The 23,749-nt window shown below is 35.5% G+C and overlaps 1 protein-coding gene across 3 annotated transcripts in view; it reads left to right on the plus strand.

The window, feature by feature from the left end:
- SKIC3 (SKI3 subunit of superkiller complex) overlaps window positions 1–19,507 on the plus strand; it is a 78,978-nt gene extending 59,471 nt beyond the window's left edge. For all 3 annotated transcript variants that reach the window (XM_046666039.1, XM_046666041.1, XM_046666040.1), the window contains exons 38-43: window positions 2,774–2,895; window positions 4,675–4,833; window positions 8,524–8,676; window positions 11,187–11,317; window positions 13,308–13,431; window positions 15,141–19,507. In XM_046666039.1, coding sequence (XP_046521995.1) covers window positions 2,774–2,895; window positions 4,675–4,833; window positions 8,524–8,676; window positions 11,187–11,317; window positions 13,308–13,431; window positions 15,141–15,215 — 764 coding nt within the window. In that variant the 3' untranslated portion in view covers window positions 15,216–19,507. The remainder of the gene's footprint in view (window positions 1–2,773; window positions 2,896–4,674; window positions 4,834–8,523; window positions 8,677–11,186; window positions 11,318–13,307; window positions 13,432–15,140) is intronic.
- The last annotated feature ends 4,242 nt before the right edge of the window (window positions 19,508–23,749 follow it).

Here is a 23,749-nt window from a genome sequence, read left to right on the forward strand (position 1 = left end):
GTTTTTATACTAGAAGTGAAGTGGTATAATATTACTTAATGGTAGACTGTGCAGGTTAAAGATGAATACTCTAAATGTTAAAGTAGACACTGAAAAAATAGTTATAGCTGATAAGCCACAAAGTAGATAAAATAGGATCATTAAAAAATAATCCAAAAGAGGAGGAAAAGGGAACAAAGAATAGATAAAACAAATAGGAAACAAATAACAACACGTCAGAGTTAAACCCAGCCATATCAGTAATCAAGTTAAATATAAATGGTCTAAATACTCTGGGTAAAAGGCAGAGATTGTCAGATTGGTTAAAAAGGCAAGAGTGAACTATATACTATCTAAAAGAAACATACACAAATATAAATCTATATTTAAATGTAAAGACAAAAATAGCCCAAAAAGTAAAAGGATAGAAAAAGATATACCATGCCAACACTAATCAAAAGAAAGCTAGAATGGCCATGTTAAATTCAGACAAATTAGATATTAGAGCAAAGAATATTGCCAGTGATGAGGGTACAATCAATTTATCAAGAGGATACAATAGTACTAAATATTTAGGCACTGAGTAACAGAGCTTCAAAACACATAAAATCTGTGTTGTATTTCACAATAAAATAGGTATAAAAAATGAAATTATGGAAAAATGTATGAAGCAAAAACTTACAGAATTGAAAAGGAGAGAGAGACATCTGCAATGATTGTTAGAGACTCAACACTCTTGGTAATTAATAGAACAATTGGACAGAAAATCAGTAAAGATATAATAAAGACTTAAACAAAACTGTCAACTAACTTGACCTAATTGACATTTGTAAAACACTTTCCCTAACAACAGCAGAATGCATAGTGTTGTCAGGTGCACGGAGAACATTTACCCATATATATCATATTATGGGTGTAAAACAGCTCTAAATGAATTTAAAAGGATTCAAATCATACAGAGTATGTTATCTTAATACAATGGAGTTAAATTAAAAATCAATAACAGAAAAATATCTGAAAAATTCCCAAATATTTGGAAACTAAATAACATACTTCTAAATAATCCAGGTCAAAGAATAAGTCAGAAGGAAAATTAGAAAATATTTTGAACTAAATGAAAATGAAAAAGCATATCAAAATTCTACAGTGTTACTAAAGCACTGCCTATAGGGAAATTTGTAACTTTGAATGTTTACATTAGGAAATAAGAAAGGCTTAAAATCGATCATCTCAATTTCTACCTTAGAAAACTAGAAAAAGGAGCAAGAAATTAAACCAAAATCAATAGAAGAAAAAAAAAAATAAAGAGTAGAGAAAACAGAAAAGCAACAAAAGCAAAAACTAGTTCTTTGAGAAAATCAATAAAATTGATAAACCTCTTGCCAGACATCAGGAAAAAAAAATACAGAGTACCAGTGTCAGGATTGAAAGAGGATATATCACTATAGCTATTAAAAGGCTAATAAGAGAATCTCATGAACAACTTTACACCATTAAATTTGGCAACTTAAATAAAAGGGACAAATTCCTTAAGAGACACAAAGCTCACTTAAAAAGAAATATATTAACTAAATAGCTTTATATCTATTAATGACACTAAATTTTTAGTTAAAATCTTCCTGCAAAGAAAACTCAATGATCAGACGGCTTCACTCATAAATTCTACCAAACGTTTAAGTAAGAAATAATAGCAGTTCTATACAAACTTGTCCAGAAAATTGAAAAGGTGATAACACTTCCTAACTTCTTCTAGGAACCCAGCATTGCCCTGATACCAAAACCAGACACAGACATTACAAGAAAACTACCGAACCATGGATGCAGAAATTCATAGCAGAGCTTTAGCAATTCAAATCCCATAACACATAAAAAATATAATACGTCATGATCAAGTGGGGTTTATTCTAGGAATTCAAGGTTGCTTTAACATTTGAAAGTGAATGTAATTTATCATGTTAACAGCTGTGGAAGATATCAAAGAGTTTATACTGTATGGTTCTATTTATATGAAGTTTTAGAAAATGGAGACTGATCTATTGTGACTGAAAATGATTAGTGCTTTCCTGGGGACAGAGAGTAGGAGGAGAGGTAGGTTGGGGACAGTAGTGATTCCAAAGGGGTAGGAGGAAACTTTTCATGATGATGGGTATGTTCATTATCTTGATTATAATTGATAATTATAGTGATAGTTCACAGATGTATACTTATGTCAAAAGTCATCACACTGTATAGTTTCAATATGTTCAATTTATTGTATGTCAATTATATCACAATATTTAATTTTTTTCAGTGAGTTATTTTCAGTTTTACTGCAGATGTAGTGATTTTGTGTGTGTGTGTGTGTGTGTGTGTGTGTGTGTGGGGAAGATCGGCCCTGAGCTAACATCTGTGCTCATCTTCCTCTATTTTGTATATAAGATACCACCACAGCATGGCTTGATGAGCAGTGCTAGGTCTGTGCCCAGGATCCAAATCCACGAACCCTGGGCTGCCAAAGTAGAGTGTGTGAACTTAACCATTATGCCATCGAGTCAGCCCCCAGATGTAGTGATTTTTTTATATAAGTCACAGTATATAAAGTCTTAAGTTATTCAACCACAAATATTCCTACCATGAAACTTTTCAGAAACCTGTCTCATGTCAGGATAGTCTGTGGTATTCCAGTGGTATATGTAAGTTTTAAAAATTGTATATGCCTGATAAGTCTAATAATAATACTTCCTGGCAACTAATTAGTCCTCTGAGGATACGTTATAAATTGTAGAAGAAAGTAACTGACATTTTTTGTTTACAGTTAAGGACAAAAAATTCCTTGAAAATTACAACCAATCTCTTGAAAAGTGGTCTCTCTCCCAAGCTGTCACTGGTCTGATCGACACAGGAAGGCTATCTGAAGCCGAAGCCCTCTGTACAAAGGTACTGTTAGGAGCTGAGCATTGAGATTCAGGGATTCTTATCCTACTTGGATAATAACTTCAAAAATAGAGTGCATGTTGTTTAAAGAGCATATGGTAGTGATGGTGGTGGTGGTGGTGGTGGTGGTGGTGATAATACCCAGCGTTTCTTGTATACTTACTATAAGCCAGTCAGTACATTTAGCAGTTTGTATTTGAACGTCACAACAATTGTATCACACAGATATTTATTGTAACTCCCATTTTACAAATGAGAAAACTACGGCTTAGAGAAGATTAGTAATTTGGATAAGAGCTCAGAGCCAGGAATTGATAGAGTTGCCATTTGAGCTTATATTTGTCTGACTCTAGGACTTAAGGACTTAGTAGGCCTCTTTTTTGGATACCATTATGGAGGCGGGATTTTCCTTTGATTTCTGGTTACTCCCTTCAGAATGCTATGTTTTCCAGCATCCTTGCATTTTTCCAAAGTTCTGAACCCAACAGAATGATTGTGGAGTTTGTTAAGTGGGTGACTGGAACTACTCAGTAGTCAGTTTTTACATACCTGGATTGTAGGCTCTCTGAGTAAATTCTTAGCGCCTTGCCTAGCACATAGTAAGGGCTCAATAAATAGTTATTGAATGAATGAATCAGTTTCATAAACCTACTCAGAAATAGTTAAATGGATAAAAGTAATTTTAAACATCACTTTCCTGAGAAGATCTTTCTTCATAAATGCTTACCAGGGAGATTGTGCTGTGTTTCTAGAAATGTTTTTTGAAAGATCAATATAAATTTTACAGAGACAAAAGAATGAATCTTTGAAGATCCCTTTGGTCCTTGAATTTTCTAAAGAGTAGAGTAGTAAATTTTCTCTTTTAAGAAATTCCATTTAAGTTCAAGACAGGTTAAGATTATACAGTGTGAGTGTTTAGCAAAGAGAAATTGACAGTTGCTGTGTTCTCTCTGACAGAATAAGGGATACTTTTAGGGAGCTTTCCTTGTCATTTTATTGTTCCAATTCGTAGAAGAAAGCAATCACATACATTTTAGAAATGATACATTTAAGACTATGACCTAATTGATAAAAGATAGAGAAGTATGTTATTGAGGGACAAGCAATAAAGAAATATTTAAAACAATAGTGGAAGGACTTGTTTAGAGAACTTCCCTTAACTTCTTCCATATATGTATATATATAGAGAGAGAGAGAGAGAGAGAGAAGGAGCTACATATACATTTATGTATTTTTTATGTGTTTTAGGGTATAAATAGTAGCTTAAAGAAATGGGTAAACGGGTCTTTCTCTTACTCCCAAAGTGTAAGGTGTCTGTGCCTGGAGGGAGGGCATGCAATGAGTATCTTTGGTAAGAGTCTGAGAAAGGAAACATTTATAACTCTTTCCTTCTTAGATAGTATAGCTTCTTCCAGTAAGGAGTGGTGTTAGCCTTCACTGTTAATTTTATATTTTCTTAGTTCAGCTACTTACTGAAATCAGAACCTAAATTTTTCAGTGTGTCACCTGAGAATAAACCAAGTCAAAGGGGCATACTAAATCTAAAATAAATGACACGAACAATAATAATAGTGTTAGCAGTTTTAAGGTTTGTTTGAATGTAGAATTTGATATTCCAAGATGTTCAGTGTTTTATATATTTTACTTTTGCAGTTGCTTATCTTTTAGTAAGAAAAGGTTAAATTCAGATTTTTTTCCAACATGGAGCATAGCTTAATTGACTTTTACATTTAACGTTTAAGAACCTATTTCATGTATTTCTATTTGGGGTTTAATTTTTAGAAGTTAAAAAGTAACCCTGATCAGCCAGCTGTTATCTTACTGTTGAGACAAGTTCAGTGTAAACCGCTCCTGCAGTCACGAAAGTCTCTCCCGGATGCTGTTCTTGAAGAACTGCAGAAAACAGTCATGTCCAACTCGACCTCTGTTCCAGCGTGGCAGGTAAATTCTCTCCTTACGTGAGTCCTGAATTAAAATACTCCAATATTAGATGAGGTCAGGGGTATGCTCTGTTTATATTTCTCTTGCCTTTAAACTCAGCATATATGTCTCATTTTCAAGCTTTAAAGTGTACTGTGATTAGAGGAACTAAGGAAATTGAATACTAATTTAGGATCTGCTGCTGTACTGCCTCAGAGCTTTACTGTTGATTATAATTTCCTCAATTTAAAACACTGTTGAAAATACTGTCTTTTACCTGGGGTTGATATAAGAGAGCTAAAGAAGTGTTACAAACGTTTTATAATACGGTTCCCATAATGCTGTTTAACGCTACCTTTAGAGGGGATGTATGTAGTTTTTCTTTAGCTACTGTATGGGTACCCCATATCCAAGATTTTAATGGATACTTAGTGCTTTTAGAAAGTTATTTTTGGGGTTGATGTCTGAATCAAGACTCCGCCCTCTTAGCTCCCTCTGGTTATCCACAATGGCAAATACATAATGATCTTTATGTACTTTATTCTTATTGATATTAAAATACAAAAAGCACACAACTACTTTATTCAATTTGTTATAGTTCCCTCTGTGCTCCAGAGAGAGTATCACAGGGGCTTTTGGGTATAGATTTTACAGAAGCTTATTTTACTACAATTTGTTCCTTATTTTGATCTTGCATTTTATCAACTTTTTGATGTCCCTGCTTGAAAAGATTATCATTATAATGGCATAAATTGGATTATGCAAGCTAAGCCTCCTTTTTACTGTAATCCTTAAAGAAAGATAGTGCTTTTTTTTCTCTCTTAGAGTAAGTTTGGCATGTGAGAGTTAAGGTACTTTAATTCTAAGGTCAACTGGATATTGATGATCTCATATTCTATATCAAGGGGAAAAAATACCTTGTCAAACTAAAAGGGAAAAATTAAAGGATAAATTATGTAGTAGGTAAAGTTTCAAGAGGTAACGTATGTGTTTTACACAGAGTATAAACATCTTAAAAATACCACTCATTATGTTCTTACATAAGTGTGTACCTTTTTAACAACTACCTCTGTCAAGATATAAACATTTCCTCCCCCCCCCCCCCCCCCCCACCCCAACACACACAAAAGTCCTGCTGGGATCTTGATTGGAACTGCATGCATCTGTAGTTTAATTTGGGGAGAATTGACAAAGTAATACTACTGTTTCTCTATTCACAAATGTGGTATATTCCTCAAATTATTTAAATTCTAAATTTCAGCAGTTTTACAATTTTCAACATATAGGTCTCTTAACATTTTTGTGTTAAATTTATTTCTAGTTAGTTGATATTTTCTGTTCTATTGCAAGTGGCATTTTTTTCTGTATGTTAGCTCCAAACATTTAGAAATGTAGTTGATTTTTATAAATTGACTCTCCAGCAACCTTGCTAAATTCACTTATTCTTTTGAAATGGTTTTGGATTTTCTACATACACAATTATGTCATTTGTGAATAATAAAGTTTTACTTTGGCTTTTCAATATTTTTATGTTAATTTTTTTCTTGCTGTATAGCACTGTTTAGAACCTTGAATATAATGTTAAATAGAAGTGGTGATAAGTGAACATTCTTGTCTTATTCTCTACCCCAGGTACAAAACATTTACCGTTTCATAATTAAAAATGATGTTTGCTGTAGGTTTTTGTAGATATATTTATCAGATTAAGAAAGTTCTCTATTCAGTTTGTCAAGAGAGGTTTGTTTGTTTTTATCTTGAATGGCTGTTGAGTTTTACCAGATTTTGTTGAGCAGGCATCTATTAGAATGGTTCTTTTTCTTTATTCTGTTAATGTGGTGGATTGCATTGATTTTCAAATGTTAAACCAACCTTGCATTCTTAGCAGTCATGATGTATTTTTTTAACATATTACTGGAGTCAATTTGTTAATATCTTTGTTTAGAATTTTTGTGCCTATATTCATAAGAGAGATTGGCCTGTAATGTTTCCTTCTCATAAAGTCCTTTTTAGGTTTTGTTGTCCATGTTGTAATTCCCTTTTTCTTTATTTTCTGAAAGAGTTTGTCTAAGAGTGACATTTATTTCTTTAATGTTTGGAAGAATTTACCATTGAAGCCGTTCAGGCCAAGAATTTTCTTTATTGCAAAGTTTTTTAAAAAAAATTACAGATTAAATAGGCTTATTAAGATTTCCTGTTAGTATTAGTAAGTTGAAGGGAATTTGTCCAGCACATCTCAATTTCAAATTTCACGATAGCTTCTTTTTAATGTTTATAAAATCTGTAATGATTTTACCTTTTTCATTCTTTTATTGGTAATTTTTATTTTCTAGTTTTTTTCTTGATAAACAGCAATTTTATTAACTTCCCAAAGAACCAACTTTTTTTTTTTCCCTGAGGAAGATTCTCCCTGAGTTAACACCTGTTGCTGATCTTCCTCTTTTTGCTTGAGGAGGATTTGCCCTGAGCTAACATCTGGTGCCAGTCTTTCTCTATTTTGTATGTGAGTTTCCGCCACAGCATGGCCACTGCTGAGCCATGTAGGTCCGTGCCTGGGAACCAAACCCAGGCCTCCAAAGTGGAGTGCACTAAACTTAACCACTAGGCCATGGGGCCAGCCCCCCAATTTTTTGTTTTGATTTTCTTTTTATATGTTCTTATGTGTTATTGATTTCTTCTCTGTGTTCTTTTCTTTTCTTTCTTTGGGTTTATTTTTTTCCCCTAGCTTCTTGAGGTAGAAACTTATATCATAGATTTTCCATCTTTCTTGAATATATGCACCCTACAAGACTTTATGTAGTGCTTCCATGTCATTCATTTGAAAATCTTTTATGATTTTTGTTGGGAATTCTTTGTAATGTTTTTTCTGAAACAGGTTGCAAAATTTCCAATATTGCGGGGGGCGATTTTTTAGTTATCTTTCTGTTACTGATTTCTAGTTTAATTCCACTTAGTCAGAATAGACTTTGTGTCTCAGTTCTTTGAAATGTGTTCAGACTTCATGACCCAGCATATGGTTAGATTTGGTAAATGTTGCACGTGTGTTGGCAAAGAACGTGTGTTGGCAAAGAATGTGTGTTCTGCAGTTATTGAGTATAGTCTTCTAAATATGTCATTTAAGTCAAGTTTGTTTAAAACTTCTGTATCCTTAATGATTTTTTTGTCTCTTTCTTTTATCATTGCCAAGATAGGTGTGTTAAAATTTCCAACTTTGATTCTGGGCTTGTCTATTTCTCCTTTAATTTGTGTCAACTTTTGCTTCATAAATTCTGTGTTATGAGGTGCATACAAATGTAGGGGTATTATTGAACTGACTCCTTGATCATGATGAAACAGCCCCCTTTATCTCTTAATATTTCTTGTCTTAAAATCTTGTTTGTTGGATGTTAATACAGCTATACAAACTTTCTTTTGGTTAGTATTTACATGATACATCTGTTTTCACATTGCATTTTGATTTTGTTTCTCATTTGCCACTTGGGGAGACCTTAAGACTTCAGACTAGGTTTGGTTAGGAAGCTGTTGCTAATAGAATGGGCAAGATGGCTAGCCTTTCTTGACCTGTGATTTTTGTGGGGTTTTTTGGCACAAAGGTACCAATAATTAAGTAAAAAATTTGGCTTCATCAAAGTTTATTGAATTTGTTGGCAGTAGAGTGCTAGACTGTATACTAAATTAAAATCCTTTGGGTTCTTCTCTCTTTCTGTTCTTCAGTGGCTGGCACATATATATCAGTCCCAAGGGATGATGGGTGCTGCGGAGATGTGTTATAGGAAGAGTCTACAAGTAGCATCCCAACAGGGCAGTTGGAGTGGGAAGCTCTCAAGTCTGTTGAGACTAGCCCTGCTTGCGTTAGAAGTCTGCATGGTAAGATCATGTTATAGTTATAATCATGAAAAACTGATTCTTTTATTTTTCTTTAAGATGAAAACTTTTTACATAGTGATATTCTATTGAGTTCCTATTATTTCATTGCCTTCTAGTGTAGCCTCTTCATAGACTTTATATTTAGGCTTTTGATAGATATAAGAGCGATGTAAACCCTAGACTCCAGTGGAACATTGTCAATATTTGGGGAAAAAAAGATTGCAATTTTAAAAGTTGAATTATGGCAGAATATACATTTTTGTTTCTTCATGATTTAAGTTAGAATTAACCCAGCTACTCATCTGTGACAAAGCTGTCAGTAATTAACATTTCAGTCATTTCTCAGTTCAATTTGACATTATGCAAGAGGAATTTCTGGTAATTTTTGACTTGACATAAGTTTTCTGATATGAACTTAGGTATCAGAATCTAGAAGTCATATGTGCTAGTGTGGAAAATTCTTCAAGATAAAGTCTTGGGAGACAAACTGTGGAACAGTGTTATGATATCCTATTAGAGTGTATGTATCTGTGATATATATTTTTAAGAACATATATTTCAAAATACATTCTGTGTGTGCAGGTATGTGTGCTTATTGGTACCTAGAAAGATATAAAAGAAGCTTTGGAGAATAGCACTGATTACATAACTGGTCCCTTGCAGTTGGGTGACTCTGATAAAGCCAGGGAAATCTGGATCAGTAAAAGAGTTTTAAATAATTCTCAAGCCCAGAGCAATAGACATCTGCTTACAATGGCACCAAATACAAACTTTTGGTATTTCAGTAGAGGCCTGAAACTACAATTAGCAAGAAAAGGTGGGAGTGTTGGGAGGAGGAACAACCTATCTGCTGTTCCCTGTAACTATACCCTAGGTGGGAGATGGGAGTGGGGTGCAAATAGTACCTTTGAGTGAAGACTGAAGCATTAAAACGAAGAGGACAGGGCCTGGCCCCGGGGCCAAGTGGTTAAGTTTGCACCCTCCGCTTCGACGGCCCAGGGTTTCACCGGTTCCGATCCTGGGCGCGGACATGGCACCACTCATCAGGCCATGTTGAGGTGGTGTCCCACATGCCACAACTAGAAGGACCCACAGCTAAAAGTATACAACTATCTACTGGTGGGGATTTGGGGAGAAAAAAAAAAAGAGAGAGATTGGCAAATTGTTAGCTCAGGTGCCAATCTTTAAAAAAAAAAAAAAAGAGGACATTCTAATTAAGACTGTGAATAAATGTAAGAAAAATGGATGTAAGAGTTATGGAGCCCACTATAATTTATATCCAGGAACAGGGGAAAAGTCTCCCTTATATAATACAATTTAAAGACATAATGGGAGACAAAAATAAGTACATTCTAATCACCTTGTTTAATATACCAGTTACATATAGAAACTTTTTCCTTGTATAATAATCTTTGGAGTAACTTTACAGAACACATTATATGAATTCTTGGAATTTAGAGAGTGCATTATAAAAGCAACCAGTGAGAGTTTTGTGTTATTGGTTTTAAAAAATATATTAGGAATAATTTTGTTAGTATGGGCTTTGCCTAATTTTCTTTGCCAGATGCTCCCCTCTTTATAGGAGATGCCTCACAACCTCCATTCTCTGTGTTAAAATTTATTATCTTTATAGCTTCTTCTTCCTTGATTACACAAATTACTGTTGCCTGTGATCCACTCAGAGTTTATTGCTCTAATATATTTTTTTATAATTCAGTGTTTGAAATGAACTATATATTGACTTATTATATTGGTTTTATTAAAATGTGTATTCTAGGTACCTGTAATTACGAAATCTTGGTTACAATTTGAGGTCTTTAATGGAAGATTTTAAGTGCATTTTTTTCTTCCTACATAATTCAGTAGAGTGTTCACCATTTTATTTTCAGTTACTGTTTCTTAGGAAATACTTGTCTATGTTATTTCCCAGTCAATGCATATTATAAGAAACTAAAGTTTGCAACCTAAGTAATGTATAGATACTTTAACATTTTCCCCATAAAGTGAAATTCTTAAAAAAGTTTTTGGTATTGATGAATTTGATTCAATTTCTTCATATCTGATCTGCTTTGCACCTTTTTTCTATATTGGCATTTGATTAAAATATTTCATTTCAGCCTTTCCTCTCTCCTTAGATGATTTTGGAAATGTGGAATTTTATATTTATCACTACTAGTTAAGGAATCATGTTACATTGAGTTTGTATATTTGGTAACCAGAAGCTTAGTAAGTGATAGATTTTATTCGTCTATATAATAGAATAGTGCATTTTCTTTTAACAAATATTTTAGTGTTTTTTAAATGATATCTTCTCTTTGAAACCTTCATTTATCCCAGTCTGCCTTGTTTTCTAGCTCCTTAAGGGCAGGAATCAAATCGGAATCATTCTGTAGAATTATGCTCCCTGTAGCATTTACATGGTGACTTGGACAAGTAGGCACTCTTGAATTGCATTCTTTAAAAGTAAACTTGTCAAAAGCTTTGATTTAATATTTGTCTCATTTTTATAGGCTAATATTTCCAATAATCACTGGCCATCCTTGGTTCAAGAAGCCACAACGGAGGCCTTGAAACTTTGCTTTTGTCCACTAGCTGTCTTTTTACAAGCTTTGTTACAATTCAACCGCAAAATGGGGGCAAGGTATGAAGAATCTTTGTTTATTTTTGTTCTTGGAAATGTTTCTTCACTTTCAGTCCTTTTAGGACACAAAGATTTAGAATTAGTTTAACAAACTTTGGCATTATTCATATATTTGTATCTACTTTGGAAAGGCTGGTTCTAGTAAGCCAATAAGGAAGAAAATAAACTCTTAGATTTGTTCAAAAAAAAGTAACTTAGGGGGCTCGCCCCACAGCCTAGTTTGGCATACTCCACTTTGGCGGCCTGGATTTGGTTTCTGGGCATGGACCTACACCGCTCATTGGCGGCAATGCTATGGTGGCGACCCACATACAAAATAGAAGATTGGCACAGATGTTAGCTCAGGGCAAATCTTCCTCAAGCAAAAAAAAAAGGAGGAAGATTGGCCACAGATGTTAGCTCAGGGCAAATCTTCCTCAACAACAACAACAAAAAATAACTTGGCACACAGATATAGAATATGAAAGATTTGACGTGGCAGCATTCCAGGTGAAGAAGGCCTTGGAGTTTTTGCTCTTAACTGTCTTAGGATAAGCCAACAGTGTCATGTGGATTCTAGAAACAAACAAAACCAAAGGATCCAAGTTCAAGGCTACATTGACATAAGTTCTGCAGGGCAGTAAACTATGAAAAGAGTAATGAATATTGACAATGCAGAGACATATTATACATAATCTGGTTTTTATATCTAGAAAATCCAAAAGCTTCTCAGGTTAAAATATAAAAATTCTAGCAATCTTTTTATTGGAGGGTGGGGATAGGGTCAGAAATAAATTTGAAGAAAATATTGGGTCATATGGATGATAAAACAGGCAAGAATATTTTAAAATTCTGAGACTAATACCCACTCTAACACAAAGCAACTGTAAGTAAAACAGTGGTTTTGGAGCATACATTATTAAAACAGAATAGGTATTGTGTAGTCATAGAGCTTAATACATATAAATATGTGGCAAAGGTCACACATCAACATCACAAAATAGGGCTGAAGGAAAAATTAAGAGCTATGGCTAATCAGCAATTTCAGTACCATTTATTAATATTTATTTAATAGACTTCTGGCCGTTTTTTTGAGACTGATTTCACCGAGAAATGTTTTAGGTATAATTTAAACTTCCTAATAAAGTCTTTCTGCTGACACTCAGTGTGGGTGTCTTAAGGGGCCTTAACCCTCTTTCCTCATAATCTCTTTTAGCACCTCCCATAACTTATATTACCACCGAAGATCAGCCTTACAAATAAACATACAGTCTAAGAAAAGTGTGCTTACTATGTGATTCCTATGTAAAAGCATCTTCAAGACAGGTTCTTTAGCTCCTACTTCAAACCAGTTGCTACTTATAAGATCCTCCTATTCAGCATTTCTGAGTTACCACTATTTACATTGTTTCTACCAGTCCAGAAGTCTTTGGAGTCATAGATGTTAGTAAATTAGGAAAGAAAAATTAGAACACAACAGTAAATCAGCCTGTTATTACATTGGTTCACATATTGTACATGTCTTTGAGAACATACATATGCTAAAATCCTGACGATAGATACTTAGCCTCTAGTGTAGATGTTAAATATTTCTTCTTGTTCCACTCTATGTTATCTTTGTATTATTTATTTATTTGCCTATTTTCAAAAAGGATTAAAGGAGCACTTGGAAGTGCTCTTAAAATAGGGACCTTTTCCTCGTCCTATTTGGATAAGCCTTAGTTTACTTATCTGCAAAGCGAGAATAGTAACAGCAACCTACCTTACATGGTTGTGAATATTAAATGTGACCATATGTATAAAACACAGCATAGTACCTAGCACATAATAAATACTTAATAAATGTTAACCATTATTATTACCTTTGTTGTTATATGAATAAAAAATTCATGACGTAATCAGTACCACATCTGCAAAAGAATGAGAAAGATGATGTGTGTGTGAGACTAGTTTATGAAATATCTTATATTAATTTTATGCTTTGGACTAAATGTAAATGTCTTTTTCACAGAGAGACACGGCGACTTTTGGAGAGAGTGGTGTATCAGCCTGGGTATCCCAAATCTATTGTATCAACTGCTCGTTGGTACCTACTGAGACATTTACATGCCAAAAATGACTACGAGCTCATTGATGTAAGGCATTGATTTTATTCAAAATAGTTCATCTTGGATCTTTGTTGGAGGAAGGGTGAGGGTTGCTGTCCTGTGTTTTGTAGGATGTTTAGCAGCATCCCTAACCATTCTAACCACTAAATACCAGTAGCACTGTCCTCCTCCCTCCATACCATGTATAACTACCAAAAATGTCTTGTAGACTTGCCAAATAATACCTGAGATGTAGTTGGCCCTGGTTGAGAACCACTGATTTAATCTGTAGGAAATACATTGTCCTAATGTGCTATGTAGAACAAGACCAAAGGTGCTAGGTGCTGGTTGTGGTATTTCTTATTACCACTATAGTGGAGGCAAACAGGTAGACAGAATAGGTTTAGAAGTAGCAGACTTTAATAGGATGTTCATATTATTTTCAGAAGAATTATTTTACTTCTTCTTGTCTTTTCTAAAATGCATGTGACAGTTTCTACTCCTCATGGGATGGCTCTGGCATCTAAATATATAAACCTATATGTATATATCTAAAATTCTTTTTAAATGGTAGAGTATGTAAAACATGTATTGGGCTAAGATTCTCATAACTTCATCCAACAATTTTAAAAACATAATGAAAATTAATGAGAAGCTTTTTTAATACCTACAGCATTTGAAATACTGTTTTCCTTTCAGTGAAAAATACAGTATTAAAGAAATACTAACAAAAACAATGCTTGGAGAAAGACGTTATAAACAATGTATTGCAAACCCAAAGGATAGAACTTGTATGAATGTTGGGAGACAGTTCACCATGGGTCTCTTGCATTTCTAAACATCCTGTGAGCAGAGGGCCTGACTGCCCTTTGTTCCAGACTATCTTTTCAAGGATGTTTGTGTAGTGACAGCCTTGAGAGACCAAGATGAGTGTCTCCCTCCAGAGCAGAGGGTAGGCATGTTTACTGCCAATTATAAAAGGTTCAAGTCTCCTAGGCGCAGGGTTCCCCTCTTGTCACGTAACCCACTGTGTGAGTGGGAAACTCTATGCGTCCATCCATGTCATCCCTGTGAAACTTAGAGGGCAAGGGGAACAGATGCAAATATGCTGATGCTCATGCCCTTTGCTGTCCCATGAATAATAAAGATCTTTGCCTCTGAGCCAGGAGTGCCATGTCTTTTGGCAGTATCCGTGGATCTTTGGCAGGCTAACTTGTTAGCTTGCAAGTAGAGCAAAATCTCAGACCCCTCACAGTGTTTGAAAATGAACAACCAAAAAATGTCTTAGTAATCAAATGATCAACAGAAATTAAATGTTCTAATTTGTGGAATTGGTAAAAATCATGGGAAGCTTCTTGATAGAGCTTAGAACCTAGAGCCTTGATCCTCAGCTGCTGTTTTAAAGGAGAACAATGTCATTTGGACAGTTCCATGCATAAAATGGTCTTTTTGGGTAAGGGCTTAGAGGTGACAGTATTGTAAACAAAACCTTTAATTTTATACAGTGCTGACAGTAGTAACAATCAAAATGTTGGCATTCTACTAATTTAGCATTTGAATAAATTGTGCTTATCTCTGATGTTAGCTTGCTTGAACAATTATTTCAGCAAAAATGACTGAAATATTACACGTAGTCAGTTTTTCTTAGGTGGTTTGAAATTGCCTGCTGCCCTTTGGCATACTTTGCTTCTATGAATATAAATATAGATATTGTTAATAAACAAAATACTAACGTTCCTGTATGTGATTTCCCACAGGTGCTGGTAAACAATGCCAAAACTCATGGAGACACGAGAGCATTGGAATTGAATCAGAAATTGTCCTCAGAATAACAATGCATTATTTTACAGTAAGCAAGCAAAGAAAAGCTATTAGAAAGAATGAAACAATAAATTAAGACTTTTCCCCAAAGCAACAGATTAAAAAACTATAGTTATAATCACCCATTCTTTTTTTCAGTCTAAAGATGTTTTAAGTTCTTAAGCTAGAGGTGTAATTTTCCATAAACTCTTAATATAAGTTTAATCTGAAAAATATATTTGATTTTAAGAAGTCCATAATGAAAGGAAAAACCATGATTCCTTTAGTTGTTCAACAGTTGTTTGTAAACCATTATTTTCTTCATCTTGCATGGTGCACAATAGGATTTTTTTTTTAACCATTACAGTAAAGCCTTACTAGCCATTTTCTAAATAATATGTAAAAGCAGATTAGCACAATGCAGAATTTTATTTGTTAAAAAACAAATTCAAAGATCTAATTCCTTCTATTAATTTTAGATTTCAGCAAACCAATTGATCATAAAATCCAAATAATCTTATAACCTGTTTTGCTAGTGGTTCCTCTCAGATTCTGTTGAAGAAGCATAATATAAATGTTGGTGAGTCTTAGACTGCTAATGGATGTGTTTATATAATTCAAAACACTCAGGTGTATGGCTACATTTAAAAAATTGATGGAGAAGTTTGGAAAATAATGCTGACAATATTTAATCGATCATGCAGTTCCTTCAATTATGATGAAAAGACTTGAACTTTCTGAAATAAAAAAATAGTCTTGTTTTCTTTGTAGTATCAATATCAGATATAATTTCTACATTTAAATTCTAAAACTTGAGAGCACATTTACCTATTTTTTTTTCAAACCTCTATATTTGAAAAAACTATCGCTTACTTTGGATTTATAGCTTTACATGTTTTTAGGCATTTACATGTATTATTTATTGTACAAAAATGTGTGGTTGTGTAATTTATGTATGTAGTTTTTCTGAACCAGCAGCTTCACAACGTTACTTTGTGAGATGATATAAATTGATAATATTCTGTAATTAAATTTTACTCTAGGGGTTGATCTGTTGAACTAACTATTGATGAATTCCCAAATTTGCCTGAATTATCGTAATTCAGATATATACAATCAGAGTCTTTAAAGATAGGGGCCTAGGACGCTGCGTTTTAAAGGCATGCCCAAGAGAGTCTGATGTTTGTTTAGGTTCGTGAACCACTGGCTTAATCCAGTGATGATTCTTCCCTCTACTTCTTCAACAAGATCAAGCACTTGCCATTCTCTGCCCATTTCTTCCTTGCCTTCACAACTGACAAACTGCTTCAGTGCTTTTAACAGCCTGGCCCACAGACCTAGGCAGAGATGTGCTGTAAAAGGCTGCCTGTGCAGCCCTGGTGTCCGTGCCCTCCTGCTTCCTTGGGAAAGCACCTCAGCCTTTACCTCCAGAAGGGGCTGGCTCCATCTGCTTAAATGCTTAGGAGTCCGTTCTTGTTCTCCATCTGCTTTCTGGCTGTCACTTGCGTCACAAGGTTGCTTTACCTAGTGTGGACTTGGTTAGCCTTTGCTCCAGGCCTGTAATCAAGGACTAACCTTTTGACTCCATCGCCTAGTTCTGGGCTCCAGGGACCTCAGAACCAGGTTGTCTAGAGAGGAAGATTGGAAAACTCCTTAGTGAGTACAATACTCTCTCAGGTAATTCTTTTTTCATGGATGTACACACATCCTCTGCCTTTTCTTCAAATTGCTGCCTAGTTATGTGAGCCTCAAATCATTCCTAACTGTGTGGTTTCTATAGCGCTTCCTTCATGCCAGACCTTTGCTAAGTGTGTTAAACATTGTCATTTAATCCCAGTTAGTAAAGGAGAGTGGTGCTAAACGGCATGCTTAAAGCAAAGAAAATTTGAAGTGAATCACTGTTATCAGATTCTAGGAACTTTAGAAGTGGCTGAAATTTCCCTTCAGAGTTTATGCATAAATTTAATTAGAGAAATTACATTAAAAGTTATTTTATGAGTACCAGTATGTAGCATTCATATTAAGTATTTCATTATTTTTTTGAGGATTATAGTGCATTTTCTGCTAATTTTTATCTACGATTTGGCTATTATTGATTAATTAGATGTTTCTAGGCTAGCTTGACATCTGATAATCATTTCCTGTGGGAAAAATACAGCTTATGAGTAAACTTTTGGAACACAATGTATTTGTTTGGAATCACTTGTCATATTTCTTCAAGCGTCTCTTGCATTAATTTCTGGTCAGGATAGAAAAACCTTAGCTTAAAATGCTATGCTCTTTTTTCACTTTGAGTTGACAAACTTCCTTTAATTTGGGAATCTACGCAGAACAGGATTGGACAGAAATACTCAGGTTGTACATTAACAGAATCAAAAGATGTGGTTATTCAAAACAGTATGAAGCATTAGGTACGTATTTATTGATATATGAATATGAAAAGATAGATATTTGGTTGCCCCATAGAAAATTTGGTATCTGCTCTGGGGAGATATTATAGGAACACAAAAATGAAGCATATTTTATGTATGTATGTCAGTGTGGCTTGCTGATCCCTTTCAATTTTTGTGCATTAAAAAATGTGGAAATTTTATTTTGGCAGAGTTGACTCTTGTCTCTCTCTCGGTCTTCCTTTCTCCCACTTTAGTTGCCAACAGATAGAAAACTTCCTAGGTGCCCATGCTGCTTATTATACAATATAACACTCAGCTTCTGGTTATAAACTGACCTACAACTTGTAGGAGAGGTGTTTTTGTTTTGCTTTTGTTCTTTTTTGCTGCATTTTAGAATGCTGCATTTGTGTATCAGATACAAGTACAATCATCTTTCCACACACACACACACACACACATATATATATATATATGTATTTTTAAGACTCTTTATACAGAGAAAGTAAAAAGTCATAAAATTCCCTTATCTGTATGCCTCATTTTTGGTTTAGAAAATATAATCACTTAAGATCTATTGCACCTAAAGATCACTCACGGTCTCTGCTCTCCCTGTCCTGTGTAATAGTAGGTTTTTCCTTTCTTTGGCTGATTAGAATAGGAACTTTTTGAATAGCAGTATTTAAAATTCGAATGTACCTAAACAGATACCTTACACAACTATAATTTTTTTATGAAATGCTCAATTATCTTTAGACTTCAAAATGTTTTGAAATAAGAAATTTAAGAATAATATCTCTTTAACAAACAGCTGTTATGAAACACTTGAAATTTTTTTTTCTTATATTTTGAATTTAAAATTGAAAATACCTGTTTGTTTTAGTGAAGGGAAATGATGCCAGGAGAGGGATAATTAAAACTGAAGTATCCATCGAAAAACGGTTGAGTTCATATTCATCACTGGACAGTTAAAACAATTTGCTTGTCATGCTGTCTCTTGTGTTTGAATCAGTACAAAAGTTCATTTGGGCTTCATGCTTCACCATATACTTTCCCTGTATATAGTGCCTACTATAAAAACATATTTAAATTATATTAATTTTTCTGGAGAGAAGATAGGTGATGAAAAAAATGCTTATCTTGCTGTTTGGTAGGTGGAATAGTGGCTCCCAAGGGTGTCCGTGCCCTAATCCCTGGCACTTGTGACTACGTGGCAGAAGGGACTATGCAGGTGTGACTGAGGGTATGCACCTTGAGGGGGGACATTATCCTGGGTTATCTGGGTGGACCGAATTTAATCACAAGAGTCCTTAGAAGTGGAGAGCCTTTCAGAGAGACAGAAATGACAATGGCAGAAGATTAGAGAGATTCATTATTGCTGGCTTTGAAGATGGATGTAGTAAGGGCAGCCTCCAAAATGGAAAAAGCAAGGAAACATTCTCCTACGGAGTTCCCAGAAAGGGATGCAGCCCTACCGACACTTTGATTGTAGCCTGGTGAGACTCGTGTTGGACTTCTGACTTACAAAACTGTGAAGTACTAAATTTATGTTGTTTTTAAGCTAATAAGTTTGTGGCAATTTGTTATGGCTGCAGTGAAAAATCAGTACATTGCTCACTGTGTGTACTGAAATAAATACACATACCTTTGAATTGAATGTCAGCAGATCACTAAAATTGGAGATCATCTAAATTGTTGCCATAAAAGGAGTCAGCAGATAAAAACGATGTTATCAAAAATGGTTATGGTGAAAATATAAATGTCAAAAGTACTTGAGTCTTAAGAATATGTGACTGTTCATTTCTGTAATAGTATCTGAGCTGTTCTCACTCAACAGGCTACTTACAGCACAGTATTACCAACATAATTGATTATGTTCTTCATTCTAATTGTCTTTGAAAGAAACTGCATTAAATTATACCCACAAAACCTAAGTGGTGTGTTTCAATATAGAATGGGTACGTGACTAGATAAACCTGATCTCTTGGCTGTTAGTTTTGAATGTGAATTTATAAAATCAGGGCCTTCAGCTAGATTTCTAATGGCAGCATTCTATTGTTCTGACGTCACCAAAGTTTTCCGAGTCCGAAGTGAGCTGAAGCAAAATACTAAAATAAACCGCTTGTTGCAGCACATGTGAAGTAGCAACTCTGGTTTCCACTAACAAGGGCCCCTGTACAAACCTTCTTAGGGTGGAACTCCTTTCCAGAGAGATCTCTGCTGTAGAAGGGTTAACGGTAATCCGTTCTAGTTACTACATCCTGAGAAGGAAAGTGGACCTACACTTCAAGAACGTTTTAATAGAAGCCAGTGTCTGTGAACGGATGACTGTAATTACATGTGCCTGCTCTTTGCCAAATTGGTTATACTTCATTCAGAAAGGCCACTCACATTAAATAAAATATGCACGTTGTTTGGTTATTTGACTCTCAGGTGGCTCAGAAAAACTTGAGTTTCTAAGACCCTGCCTTTTTAATGCCATTTCCTCCCCTTTGATCATACAAAATACGGCCATTGCTTAATCTCTGTGGAGAGGAGGTGCTGCATAGTTTAGTATCAGGCAATCAGGAGTTTTTTTGGAAAACCACTATATTGTTTAAAAGTTCTAGTTTTAATTGTTCTGTTCAATTGAATAGATCAAGAAAGGGAAAAGAGTGTACCAATAGTCTATGTGAAGACTTTTTGCTGGCTTTGGAAGTTTGGAAATTAGCCTGGAAAGAAGTCAGGTGGTTTGGAGAAAAGACAACTGCAGGTTCGATCTTTGCAGACTGAATTATGTGTTTTCTTTCCTGTGTGCATGCCCGGCAGCATTACTTTCTCTTATGTTTGAGACACAAGTGTCTCTAGGCACAAGAGAAAAGCCAGATGGAACAGAAGATTCTTTTTGTGGAAAGGAGGAGATTAGAGAGAAAAAGCACTGCTGAGAAGGCAAATTTGTATTGTCATAAGCAGCTTCACTAAGGGGAAATAAATATATTTCGGAATTGCCTGAAGCTAGCCCAGTGGTGCCTCAGAACAAGTGCTATGTATATGGTGGGATGGCTTTTCGGACTAAGAACTAGGTACAGAATTGTTTGTTTGTTTATTAACTCACTAGACCCAGATTTACAGTGGGCCGTAGTGAATACTTGTGAACGTTGGGAAATACATAGGCAGCAATGAGCTTTTGTTCTCTTCAAGTGCTTCTAAGAAAGCCCAAGCAAAATCTAGCATTGCAGAGGATCTTAGTACTGTACCATTTACTTCAGCAGAAGAGCTTTTTGTGCTTACAAGGTTGTGGTCATTACCCAGCAGGGCCTCAGCAACCAAGGACTTACAGGCAGGGGTAGGTTGAACGCTACTATGTGCCAAGCTCTATCTGCTATTACCGCATGTAATTCTCACATTATTTTTTACAGTAGATATTATCCTCATTTTACAGGAAAAAAACAGCTCAAAGAGATTCACTCTTCTAAAATCGTCTGTATTCTTGGGCAAACAAAATCTGGCCCCAAGATCATTTCCAATACTCTTGTCAAGTTTTGTTAATAATTGCCATTACCTCAAAGAAATGTAAATGAGTTGAGGGTGTGTCTGTGGGACTGACTCAGTTATCCTACCAATGTGGGTTCTGATGCTGCCATCTACCTGGTGCCATCATCTGAATTCTAGGAAGAACCTTAGGAGGAAGGGAGCCTCCTCCAAAGGACTAACTTTGCAAATTTCTTATTTTTTGCCAGCTTTATTTGCAAATTTAAACCTATGCAATGATACAGAATACTCCACCTTGTTAGATTTTGAACTTGATAGAAACTGAGGCCAACAGTGAGCTAATTGTTTCACTTAATCCATGATAACGTCACAAGTCCCAGCCCATGCTTTTCTCTTTGCCTTTTCTAACCTCTCTTCTGTGGACTTTCTTTTGACCCTGCCATGTCTTAGGTACCTAGCACTTTCTTGGTTTTGAAAGACATGCTCTCCTTAGTTATCAACTAATCCCTGCAGAGAAGGTACTCGAGGGTGTGTATTTGTTCCTTTCGAAGGATTTTATCTTGCTGTTGTGAATACTTGAAAGGCTTTGAGTGCTAAGCAATGGAATTTAGGCGTGGTGACTAGATAGATTCCTTGGTTTAGGAGTTGTTTAGGGTTGTAGGAGTGGGTTTATCCAGCACCATTCCCATGCCTCCATGTAGGTCCCACTCAGTTGAAGTCCATCCTTGGATGTTACCCTTGTGAATGCAGTGCATTAGGTTTTTGGAGAAGCATCTGGTAGTTGGGTACTAATGACTTTTACCTGGCAGTGATAGCAGTTGGGTTTGCTTTTCTGGCCAGGACTTATAGAGGAAATATGCCTTATTGGACATTGGCATCAGCCCACCTCCAGTCAATGTCCATAATGTATTTTAGCTGCTGGCCTCCCTCCCCAGAGACAATAGGAAGAAGTGCTTTTAAAGTAGAGGAACACCTCTTCATTATAATTTTGGTCCAGGAGAAATCTATATTTTGTACTTCTTTCTGCTTTAGTACATTGCTAGAATTATTACAAGCCAATATAGGTCGTACAAGGACCTTTTTGGACTCAAGTATTTTTAGTTACTGATCTAAATCAGAGTTGGACAAAAGGTTTCCATGGAATTTGTCTTTTCCATAAAGATAAAAATCTCTGTTTATTATTAATCAGTACCATTTATTAAGTACAATACCTACGATGTATCAGGCACTGCATTAGATAGTCTACATATATTTAGAGAAACAATATAGCAGAATATTTAAGAGCAAACTCTCTGGACTGATGAGTTCAAATCCTGACTGCCTCATACTAGGAATGTAACCTTACACAAATTACCTAATCCCTCCGTGCCTCAGTAATAGGCATCTGTTTGGAGGATTAAATGAGTTAATCTAGGTGAAGTGCTTAGAGCAGTCTCTGATACCTGGTAATAGCTCAATAAATGTTTTTCTAATTCTTCCAGTAACCTCCAAGGTAAATATTGTTATCCCCATTTTAAGATGAGGAAACTAAGACTCCAAAATTAAAGACTATCTCTGAAGTCACACAGATAGTGACTGGTGGCACTGGTTTTAAACTCAGGGCTGTCAGATCTCAAGCCCCCTCAACACTTCTCAGCATAGAAGTTTGGGTTATTTTTCTGTTTTCTCAGCTTATGTCTTTGGGGACTGCAAAAGAGGCCCTGGTTTATGACATACTGCTGAGCACATCAATCATTTTTTACTCAACATTTATTACATGTGTAAATATCTTCTGCAAATGAAGTAGCAGAACTCTACCAAGGAACAGGGGTTTATGGACATTTAGTCTATGGAATTAGAAAATTTTGTGACTGTATATTAAAGGGAAGATCTGAAATAACAAAGCTTTACCACAAATGTGTGTGACTCCTGATCTCCCAGAGAGGGAAGTGCCAGGAAGTATTAGGGGCCTAATACTTTTCCTGGCAACAATCCTGCTTCTCTCTGGGAGGGTTCACAACCCTCTCTGTGTCTGAGGAGACACAGCACGTTTATTTTATGGCATGGCAGGGCAGTCAGGAGAGCATTTATAACTGTTCTCTACCAAGTTGCACCATACACCCAACTTTTGAGTTTACGTTCTAGAACAGGGTCCTCCTAGTAGGCGGAGATCTAATCTCAGTCTTAAAGTACTACTGGTAGAACTCCAAGTTGATTGTTGACACTATCTGCCAGCAGGCACTCCCAGGGAAGACAAACCCTCAAACGATGATCTTCCCTCTCCTACCACACTGCTGTCTTCATATACTCACCCAGCAACTTGAAGGTTCCTCTTCTGCCTGTTCCTTCAGTGTTACGTGTCCTCGGAGTTCCTGCCTGATCTCTGTTTCTCACTGTAGTTCACGTCCCCTACTCCCACCCCTCCCAACCCCAGGCAATCTCCTCCTTCCTCACCCATAACTCTAATAACCCTTTCTATGTTAAATCCTCAGTTCAGATCTTTCTCTCATGCCTCAGGTCCTTATCGCTCACCAACCACTGGACATCTCCACTTGGACATCCCATAGATACCTCCAAATCAGTTTAAAACTGAGCTCATTATCCTTTCTCTCCTGAATCATCTCCTTTCCCACCCAAATTTGCTTCTCCCACTGTGTTTGTAATCTGTTCTTCATACTACAGCCAGAGGGATCTCTCTAAAATGAAAATCTGATAATGTTTCTCCT

This window comes from Equus quagga, chromosome 7 (assembly GCF_021613505.1).
Source record: "Equus quagga isolate Etosha38 chromosome 7, UCLA_HA_Equagga_1.0, whole genome shotgun sequence".
NCBI classification, from domain to species: Eukaryota; Metazoa; Chordata; class Mammalia; order Perissodactyla; family Equidae; genus Equus; species Equus quagga.